This window comes from Lethenteron reissneri, chromosome 47, assembly GCF_015708825.2.
Source record: "Lethenteron reissneri isolate LAM-NWPU_2019-01 chromosome 47, ASM1570882v1, whole genome shotgun sequence".
NCBI classification, from domain to species: Eukaryota; Metazoa; Chordata; class Hyperoartia; order Petromyzontiformes; family Petromyzontidae; genus Lethenteron; species Lethenteron reissneri.
This window is the reverse complement of record NC_083825.1, coordinates 1079927-1089967: the sequence shown is the minus strand read 5'-3', so window position 1 is coordinate 1089967 and position 10041 is coordinate 1079927. Positions and strand designations below refer to the sequence as shown.

The 10041-nt window shown below is 44.1% G+C and overlaps 1 protein-coding gene across 6 annotated transcripts; it reads right to left on the bottom strand.

The window, feature by feature from the left end:
• Window positions 1-556: 556 nt before the first annotated feature.
• Window positions 557-9718, bottom strand: MINPP1 (multiple inositol-polyphosphate phosphatase 1). 6 transcript variants are annotated; one of them, XM_061571505.1, is made up of 6 exons: window positions 9630-9647; window positions 8024-8153; window positions 6133-6919; window positions 3766-3863; window positions 2387-2520; window positions 557-1153 (listed from the first exon to the last, which is right to left on the bottom strand). In XM_061571505.1, the coding sequence occupies exons 3-6, from the start codon at window positions 6881-6883 to the stop codon at window positions 703-705; spliced, it is 1434 nt and encodes a 477-aa protein (XP_061427489.1). In that variant the 5' UTR covers window positions 6884-6919; window positions 8024-8153; window positions 9630-9647; the 3' UTR covers window positions 557-702. The 6 variants fall into 6 exon arrangements, with proteins under 6 accessions (XP_061427489.1, XP_061427493.1, XP_061427488.1 ...); XM_061571509.1 differs by lacking the exon at window positions 8024-8153 and having other exon boundaries at window positions 3766-3818; window positions 9630-9718; XM_061571504.1 differs by lacking the exon at window positions 8024-8153 and having other exon boundaries at window positions 9630-9717.
• Window positions 9719-10041: the final 323 nt, after the last annotated feature.

Here is a 10041-nt window from a genome sequence, read left to right as displayed (position 1 = left end):
CCAACTATCACACTGATGGTATATATACAGATACTGTAGGTCTGGGGTATAGTGTTGCCCGCTAATTTATTATTTGTGTGCTTAGTTGTCCTTTCTTCCGTATCTCCAATTAGCACGGTTGGCTACGTACGGTGCGAAAGATATATACGTAGTTTTAATGCTTACATTTGCTTTTTGAAAATCCATATTTTGTACAAAAAGAGCAATTTTACCCTCGAATTTCCAACAAAGCAGGGCTACCCCACAGACTCAAAAGAACCGTGTAACCACTTTAACGGTATTTCTTGAGACTTTTTTTTCGCTAAACCATTCAGTAGTGTGTTCAACTTTACTGCGGTATGCTGCACAGGTTTGGTAAACCTAAGCTGACCAAGAAATGTGTCCCGATTTGATCTGTGGAAAAGTTGGCAACCATGTGTGGCAGCCATGTGTGGCAGCCACAGGACTTGGCAGAGGGTAGAGCGCATTGGCAAGGTGTGGTGACATCGATGGCTTCAGCCATGATGACAACTTAATCTTGGTGTTGGGAGCCATGGAGACACCATTTGACACTGGCTTCAAAGAAATTTGGTATTTTATTCCATGATAATTTTCAACAATAAAAAACAATTGTTTACATCTTTTTTTCTTAAGTTCACATGATAACTCAGGAATGTCTTGTGAATGATTTGTGCAAAATAAGTAAACACAACCAGTGTTTCATCACAAATACAATTTACTTTCCCGAAATCTATTTAGGTTTGAAGTTAAATTCTCACATTCACTCTTAAAATGGAATTGTGTAAGTATATTAATAAAATAATTTTTAAACTTCTGATAAGGGCAAACGGTAGCACCACAGGCATCGAGATACAATGGGATCTCATTGAGGTAGAGCTGTATATAGAAGGTGGATTCCTGCCCTTCCTCAGCACAGTTGATCTCCTCGTCACGCTCACAACTGCCCAAACCCTCGCACTGTGACAACACAAAAACAAGATTTGATGCATAAGGACAAAATGTGCTGGTCCGGAAATTGCGGGCATGCATTGAAGAAAAGTTATCATACAAGAGGTCAGCTTCATCTTTGAAAAAACCCAGCAATGTGAGTAACGGGATGAGTGTTTCTGCATGTCCAAATCGCAAAACTGCCGGTGTTGACACTTGTTTCAACCTAAACGAAGACAAACACACACACATACACACATGAACACTGGGTTTCAAATTTACAATGTGCTCATGCAGCAGCTTTATCACAGATGAGAAATCAAATCAATACCTTGCAAGCAATAAGAGAAAAGGCAATTCTACAATTGCCTATCATATGGATGGATTTAGAAACTGAAATTTTTTATTGGACTCTTTATTAGGAAGGCACTTCTGAAATTCCTCAAGTCTATCTACGAATGGGTTATGATGTTCATATTTTATTCCCTTTAAAACATGTTTCAAAATCCCGACCTTGCCACCTGTATATTTGGAGTTTGCATGTTCTCCCCGTGGTCGCGTGAATTTTTACTCCGGGTTCTCCGTTTTTTCCCTCCACATTTAGAATCAAGGTGCGTTTAGATTATTTAGCTGCTATAAATTTCCACGTGATAAGCCACTTAGTTGAGCTATCATTTGTGGTCAGGTCACTTATGAAAAAGAGCCATATAGCTCAGTGGGCCTTGATAAATAAAAAAGTTACTTAGCAATCAACGGGGTACCTATGATTGATTCACTCTGTAAAGCACACCAGGTAATGGCCCTACGACCCCTCAAGGGCCATGCCACAGGATTAACAATACAAACCTTTAATCTTGACTTAAAGCTTTCGTGACCACAGGAATTAATATTCTTTGGATCTTTCGGTAAAGTCACATAGATAGGTTGTTATTTTTTACCTAAACCCCACGATTAGAGAGCCAAATCCTTCACAAGCGCACGAACACACACAAACCCACAATTTTTTACTTTTATTTCTATAAATAGATATTGGTCGCGAAAGCCTATCCAAAACTTTGCAATTGTCTCGCAGACTAAGGGATTTATACTTCAGTCCCATTCTATAACTTCTTTATGTGGGTGTAGACGACATTTCTGAGAGGGTTGGCTTGCAGAGTGCACAAACAAGGTAAAGTCCAAAGTGACGGGTCTGCACTGACGCTCACCACGCGCCCCGCCACCAGACCGAGTCGTCGTTTTGGTCGTGGCGGGCGGCATTACTCCACGTGTATGCCGATATTGCACCATTCGGGACGGCAATTCGGCTCGTGGCGAATTACCAATACTGTATATATGCCGAAAGCATAATTATAAGTTTTTATTGTATTTACAATACTACCATACATGTATGAAAGATAGTAACAACCTATTTAAACAAATACTTTTTTAAAAGTAAAATACATGCTCCAGTTGAACTTACTGTTGCCTCTCAGTAACTGCCTGGTCCAAACCAGTAAATATATCCTGCAGCAGCACACAGCTGATCCGGCTGTTGATGGGATAACCTCTCCCCCGCAGCCAGAAGTGCTTCAAGTCCCCCAGATACTCCAATACCTGCAACACATGCATAAAATAATTTTGAAAAAGAACCACAATTTAACAAAGGGGACACTCACAGCATTTAGATTAAGCTTAATGTATCAGATGATGTTGAGATATCCATGTCAGAGGAGGTAATGTGAAATCATTTTCATCAATCTTCTTGGGGAAAAAGTGACCGCCATTTGGACATAATAGTGCAAAATCTCTGCAACTGATGGCGGTCTTCATTTTTACTTTATTCCTCTTAGTCTCTCAGTCTGATTCTGCACGTGCTTTTGTTCCATCTTCTTTATCCGTGTCAATTTCAATGATCCATACATCAGAGCAAGTAATTAATTTATAAATTAAGATGTGAAATATCCTTCGGCATATATGTTGTGTAACACTTATTTTGTTTTCACGAGTATTTATTTTCCTGAAGGCAGGAGAGTGGTTTGTTATGTAATATACACGGTCGCCACTATAAGAGTAACTAACGTATGGTTCTAATGATGTTCTGGAAGAGCTAGAAAGCTCAAATGTGGCACGAATATATAAGAAAAATTTTTATTTTATGTAGGCATCCAAAATTTACAGCCCAGATTTTGATTACTCTCACTTGAACAACCAGGTTGGCCTAAAGTTCTGCATTTCTTTAAGCTTTGTGTACAATATGAAAAAATACATCGATATCAAAATCTCCACCATCTGTGAGCCAAGTAATTTGCCTTTTGTGGAGGAGTGCGATGCCAAAGTCAATCAACAGTGGGCACTGACTGCTCTTGGGTCCTCAGTACATGGCATAGAGATTAAGCTGCCTTCACGATGCCTAAGCTTCCCGTGGAAGGAATTAACAAAGCACTGACAGTCAATGGATAACATAACTATACATTTAATACATTTTTATTTGAGCAGTCCCCGACTTGCAAACCAGTTCCATTCCCGAGATCCGTTCGTTAAGCGAACGGTTCGTATTTAAATGCACATATGGTCAGTGTTATAAAATGTGTTATGTATGGATGTTAAACTTCTTTTGCACCGTACGTAGCCAACCGTGCTAATCAGAGGTGCAGGGGGGTTACGGTGAAACAAAAAAGCTAAGCATTGTTAAACTCATGAATAAGAATAAATATTGTATATTTGCCGAACCAAATAATTCCGCGGTTTGGTTCGAAAGTGCGAGTTCATGTCCGTAAACGCAGATGTTTATAAATCTAGCGCTCATAAGTCGGGGACTGCTTGTATATGTAGGTGTATGATGGCGGGTGCGGAACACACCTTGGCATCTTCAGCATCGAAGAGTTCACACCAAGTTGAGTGTGTTCCATTCACTGCGAGTTCAAAGGAGCAGCCGTAAAATGCGGCTTGAATTAATTCTAAAAAAAAATGCAAATAAAAAGTGCGTGAACATCTTTTGCAGGAATTGTTATCGAGTTAAAATAATATGCTTAATGTATCAAAGTAGCTTAAGTTAACATTCATAATAAAAAGGAAAACATGTCAGCAATCGTTTATTTGCGTATCCACTTGGCCAGTCGGTCAGTTAGTCGGTCCGGGCCTTGGAGCCTTATTAGAGGCTCCTATTGACAGATGGTTGAATTTCAGCCACCACTCAGCAGTCACCACTCATTATAACATATTTGTAAGTGCACTGAGGGTGGGTGCTGTTGTTATTGATTTTGTTTACTTACATTGTTTTTCAACACTGCCTTTCTCAACAGCTGTATCCGTGTATACTATATTGGGAAAATGTCAAAACTGGGTGGTTTTTAACTTTTGCCGACAAAACTGGATCCCAAATGTCAAAACTGGGTGGTCTTGGAAAACGACAGGCAAAACAGGGTGGTGCTTTTTGATATTACAAAACTGGGTGATGTTCAATGTGGACAAATGTCAAAACTGGGTGAAGAAGGTGTACGATTTAATGTATCATTTTGTACACGTTTAGGTCCTTGCGTTATTCATTCATATGTCGCCACAGATTTAGAGCGTTCCAAATGATGTTTCTCGTGGCTCATGTTCCATACCTTGCACCACAACTTCCCGTTTGCATACTGGCACAGTGTGCCAGCTTGCAACTACAGTAACACTTTCAGCTCGCGAACATACACGTACTTGCCATTTGTATACTGGCACAGTGTGCCAGCTCGCTTACTTGCCGTTTGTATACTGGCACAGTGTGCCAGCTCGCTTACTTGCCGTTTGTATACTGGCACAGTGTGCCAGCTCGCTTACTTGCCGTTTGTATACTGGCACAGTGTGCCAGCTCGCTTACTTGCCGTTTGTATACTGGCACAGTGTGCCAGCTCGCTTACTTGCCGTTTGTATACTGGCACAGTGTGCCAGCTCGCTACTACAGTAACACTTACTTGCCATATGTATACTGGCACAGTGTGCCAGCTTGCAACTACAGTAACACTTACAGCTCGCGAACATACCCTAACTTGCCATTTGTATACTGGCACAGTGTGCCAGCTCGCTTACTTGCCGTTTGTATACTGGCACAGTGTGCCAGCTCGCTACTACAGTAACACTTACTTGCCATATGTATACTGGCACAGTGTGCCAGTATACAAATACCAAGTGTTTGGATGAATGGGGTGCTGGCACACTGTGCTAGTATACAATTATCAAGTGTATGTGACAAATGTCAAAACTGGGTGCACCCTGAGTGTCCAAAACTCAAGTTTTTGGCCACCCAGGGTGCACCCAGTTTTGACATTTGGGATCCAGTTTTGTCGGCAAAAGTTAAAAACCACCCAGTTTTGACATTTTCCCATACTATATTACAATACCAAACTACTTTTTAAACTGTTGTTTACTTCTGTTTTCCCTTAACCTTGGTTATTCAACATCTTTCTACTGCCGTATTTCGAGTTTTGGCACTTCCTGCGCCTGTAATTGTATCAATTTCATTGTTTTTCCACTGCTGGAACTAATGATAGAAAATCATGGAAAAGGGGAAACAACGAACATATTTAACATCTTCACCATCTCAAATTCAATTTCAGAGATTAAATCATAAAGCTAAATGTATCAAAGTACGAAAAAATAAAAACATTCCTGCGGAGGGAGCTGGTAGGAACGTTGGGTTGCTCGATCAATGGCCAGGGTCAACGGCGGCGTGGTGTATACTGCAAATATGCCCAACTGTGAGGGCGGGCACAAGCCGGCGTGAGTAGGTTAAACGTTGAGTTTTATAAGGGCACCACGGGGTGACCAGCCCCTCCCCACCCCCTACCCAGCCCCACCCCTCCCACCCCCTACCCAGCCCCACCCTCCCCACCCAGCCCAGCCCCACCCCTCCCACCCCCATCCAGCCCCTCCCTCCCTCCCCACCCAGCCCCTCCCCACCCTCCCCACCCAACCCCACCCTCCACCCCCAGCCCCTCCCCACCCTCCCCTCCCCACCCAGCCTAATAGGTTTTACCCTTTCTGGCAATAAAACAGGTGTCCTCATGGGACCTCTTTGTGTGCTGACACCATGGATTTGCTAACTTGATAACCCAGGTCTGTGTATATTTGACAGATTCACTAAGAAAATCATGTTACAATACAGCTTTAACTCAAACGTGGGCAAATAATTGTTGTCTTGTGCATAAACAGTCGATTTCTTTTTTTATTTTGCTAGTCGGGTGCCCTTACTTCTTGTGACGTGTTCTTGAGGCACGCCGATCCTCTCCGAGATTTTCCGCTGCACGTTCCACATCTCTTTGCCCTCCATGAAGGCGATCACGTGGTAGAGCGCACTCACATTTTCTTTCACATTTTCAACAAACCTGTCGCACTCGTCAAAGAATCTCATGACCCGGTCGTCGACTGTAATTTCCGGGTAATGTGCAGGCTGGTGGTGCCGGAGGGCACGCATGAAGGCTGTGGCGCTTTGGACACAACGTGGCTTGGAGCTGCTGAGGAATCGCAGGGATTTGTGATTGACGGCCCACGTGCCTAATAAATCCGGGAATCGTTCAGCAAGCCGCTCTGCCAGTTGCGCTTCATCTCTAGCTCCCTTCTCGACCAGTTCTCCACCGAGCTCTTCACGGAACCAGAAATGCCACTCGCCAATCTTCCGCGCGAGTGCCGTGGTGCCGGCAGCCATCAACTGATGCATGATTCGCATGGCGCGTATTTGACGGGCGGTCGGCAAACGAGTCCCGTGGCGGATCACAGCATTGAGGTGCATTGCCCGACATTCCTCTTTACCTACCCATCCACTGTACTTGCTCACGTCCTCGTAACGTGTTTTGGTGCCAAAGTGGCCACACGATGGGGTCAGGCAAGGTGGAGTATTTGCAATGTCCTCCAAAGAATGAGTCGATTTGATGAACAATGACATGAGCAACAATACCAAAGCCATCAGATCTTTACGCCAATACAGGAGCCGTCGTAAGGCCATGGGAGTGTGCAGCGTGGCTCCCACCGACGGCTCCTTCTGCAGGAGGACATACACGAGATGCAACATCGTTAGTTTGCTTGCGGTAGAATAGCAATGATAAAAACGTCAAGGCTACGGTGTCTGTCACTGCACACGAAACACCCGGCCATTGCGACAATTGCAGAAACGAGCAGAGGCGGGGTCGACATCCATCCTTCAAGGTCTACGATTACAGTAGAGCACCACCCGGCTGGAGCTCTTCGCCTTATTCTGATGCAGCTGTTCACAGACCAGATGCTTATTTTCTATTTGCTGTGTTGCAGTCCAGCTCCCTGACCCACATGTTAGCACCAACGTTGGCACTTCTACCGTTTAAAAGTGGTTTATGTAGTCCATCAAAACCCCACTTTGCAAATGTGCAATGTGGTTGTTTTCCTCATACCAACACCCTTAATTATAAACATTATTAAATTAATAATGTGTATAATAAACACACCACCTCCTATGTCAGCCATGGCCAGAAATTCAGCTCAGGTGGCAGGGTTCAGAGCTTCGTGCATTAAACATTGCACAGAGACATTTGGCAACGCAATACAATACCGTAGTTCCAAACTATCACAAGGGTGTAGCATTCACAAAATCACTTAAAAGGAACGCAATTTAAATCACAACAAACTATGTTGAAGGCAGTACAGTCATACCGAGTTTTATCAAGGTATATATACTGCATATAAAGAATATAATGCAGTCAAGTTTGAGTGATTGATTTCCTGCTCCAATGACCATTGAGAACGGTGATAATTAGTTTGCAGCCCTTGAAGCAACTGGTGACATTTAGACGTTCCCATGACGGGGGAGAGTCTTTCCATAGGGGGCAATGCATCAACGCTTAAAATATCTGCAATATAAAACGTACTATTCAAGTGAATATCCTATAATGATATATTCACTACGTTCCCAAGTGTGCATCGTGCAACCTTACGCACTCGTTTAGCTTTTGCTCCGTTGTCTTTTGTCAATATCCATATTTCCGATTCGACCCTTGCAACTAATTAGACACAGTGCACACACAGTGAGTATTAAGTAACCCTCACGGGTGTCTCTTTGGAGTACTGGAGCGGTGGTCAGCGCGCTGTGATCGCAATTTTGTACGCTCCGCACCAGGTGCCCATTTGCGGCTGAGTCGACCTCAGGGAGGGCCCAGGACCGGTCCAGATGATGGACATCGCCGGTGTTGTGGCCGGGTTCTTAGCACGGCGCGCTGACCACCAACACCGCCACGCACGCGATCCTAAGGGCACAATCAGCTGCAATCCTTCGTTATAAACTCTCAGACAATTATTTTTTGTAACAATATCAATGGTAATAATTACTATAACGTAACTCATTTGTCCGGTAAAGCCTCGTAATTTCATAATTGCGAGTGGCGCTGCTGTTTGTTGCAATACAACAAATGCGTGGGGAGCGGTGGTGCCGCGGTTAGCGCAGCGCTGCCAACCCGCCAGAAAATCCCGAGTTCGATTCCTGCTCACGGTACAACACCACAGGGCCTCCCCCTAGGTCGGCTCGGCCTCAAATGAGTACCCGGTGCGGTGTGTGGTAAACATCGCCACTGGGGAGACAAAGGTGGCCGGGCGTGGTTGTTGCTGCTCGCCCCCCACAGTCTCCACGGGGGGGGGGGGGATCATTGTCCTGAGTTCGATTCCTCGCCAAGGTCAACCCGCACCGACCGGCGTGGTGAAGTATGGCTGATCTACAGAAGACACGGCGTGGTGGAGTAGTGGTGGTGTGCCGAGCAGTCAGTGACTCTGCTGGTGTTAGTTAGTTAGAGTTAGTATAATTACTGGTGTTAGTTAGTTAGAGAGTTAGTATAATTACTGGTGTTAGTTAGTTAGAGAGTTAATATCTTTGCTGGTGTTAGTTAGAGAGTTAGTGACCTGCTGGTGTTAGTTAGAGAGTTAATATCTTTGCTGGTGTTAGAGAGTTTGTATATTTGCTGGTGTTAGTTAGTTAGAGAGTTAGTATAATTACTGGTGTTAGTTAGAGAGTTAGTATCATTGCTGGTGTTAGTTACAGAGTTAGTGACACTGCTGGTGTTAGAGAGTTAAGAGAGTTAGTATCATTGCTGGTGTTAGTTAGAGAGTTAGTAACATTGCTGGTGTTACATAGTTAGTGACACTGCTGGTGTTAGTTAGAGAGTTAGTATCATTGCTGGTGTTAGAGAGTTAGTTACACTACCGTACAGTGCACCGAGCCTTGGGCCTACAGCCCTCAGTGCTGTCGGCAGCCGTCGGCCGGGGCTCAATAAAGCAACAATTTTAGTATAATAATAACTTTAGTATAATAACAACGTGTAGATGTGCAGGGTGTGAACACTAATGCGACATCACCTCAAGGCGGACGACTGAGCAAAGTGTTTATTTTTAACAAGAGGACTTGAATACAGATTCACGTATTTAGTTCGACAGAGAGACGTAGCGATGTCATACAAATTGTAGATATACACACACGAACAAATCCACACACAGGAGCATATAAATACACGCGATTACAAGCCGCAGCACAATACATTGTGACTTTATTTTACTGACAAGATACGAGAGAGACGGCCTTGAGCTTGGATCCAATTGAGGAGAGAGAGAGATCCACAGCACGGGCAGCAGAGAGAACTCTTCGGTCGTCACATCAAGCACGAAACGAAGCACGAAACGGCCGCAGCACGACATCATTGTACGAATAAAGACGTCGAGAAGATAAATAAACTTACGCTGCGACTCACGCGGCCGAGGGCTGCTCGGTGGTTGTCTTTAAATGCGGGCTCAGTGGCGCCCCCGCCCGAGACGTCAACCCCTCACCAGCCGTGCCCTCTTACCTTGTTACACACAAATTAAACACCTTCATGGTCACCCCCGTGCCCCTAAACATCTCATGGTTTATCCTGAAAAGTGCCATCACAAGGGAGAAACAAACAAAGACATTTTTTTTATTTTGCTGGCACGGCTGTACGCCGTGTGGACCTGACAACTCAATTTCCACTATGGGAACCTCATTTGCCAGTAAAAATATGATAATTGTTTTTTTACCCTTCCATCTGGCAACAAAACTGACACCTTTTTACAAGGAGTCATGTTTGCATAGACCACAATACCTGCAGTCATAATACAAACAAAAGACATAAC

Excerpts from the sequence above, each read along its gene's own strand:
- MINPP1 (XM_061571504.1), bottom strand. The coding sequence starts at position 6,883 with ATGGCCTTACGACGGCTCCTGTATTGGCGTAAAGATCTGATGGCTTTG. Across the intron at positions 2,521-3,765 it reads TCGATGCTGAAGATGCCAAG|GTATTGGAGTATCTGGGGGA; the intron begins GTGTGTTCCGCA and ends CATGTGTTGCAG. Across the intron at positions 1,154-2,386 it reads GCAGTTACTGAGAGGCAACA|GTTGAAACAAGTGTCAACAC; the intron begins GTAAGTTCAACT and ends GTCTTCGTTTAG.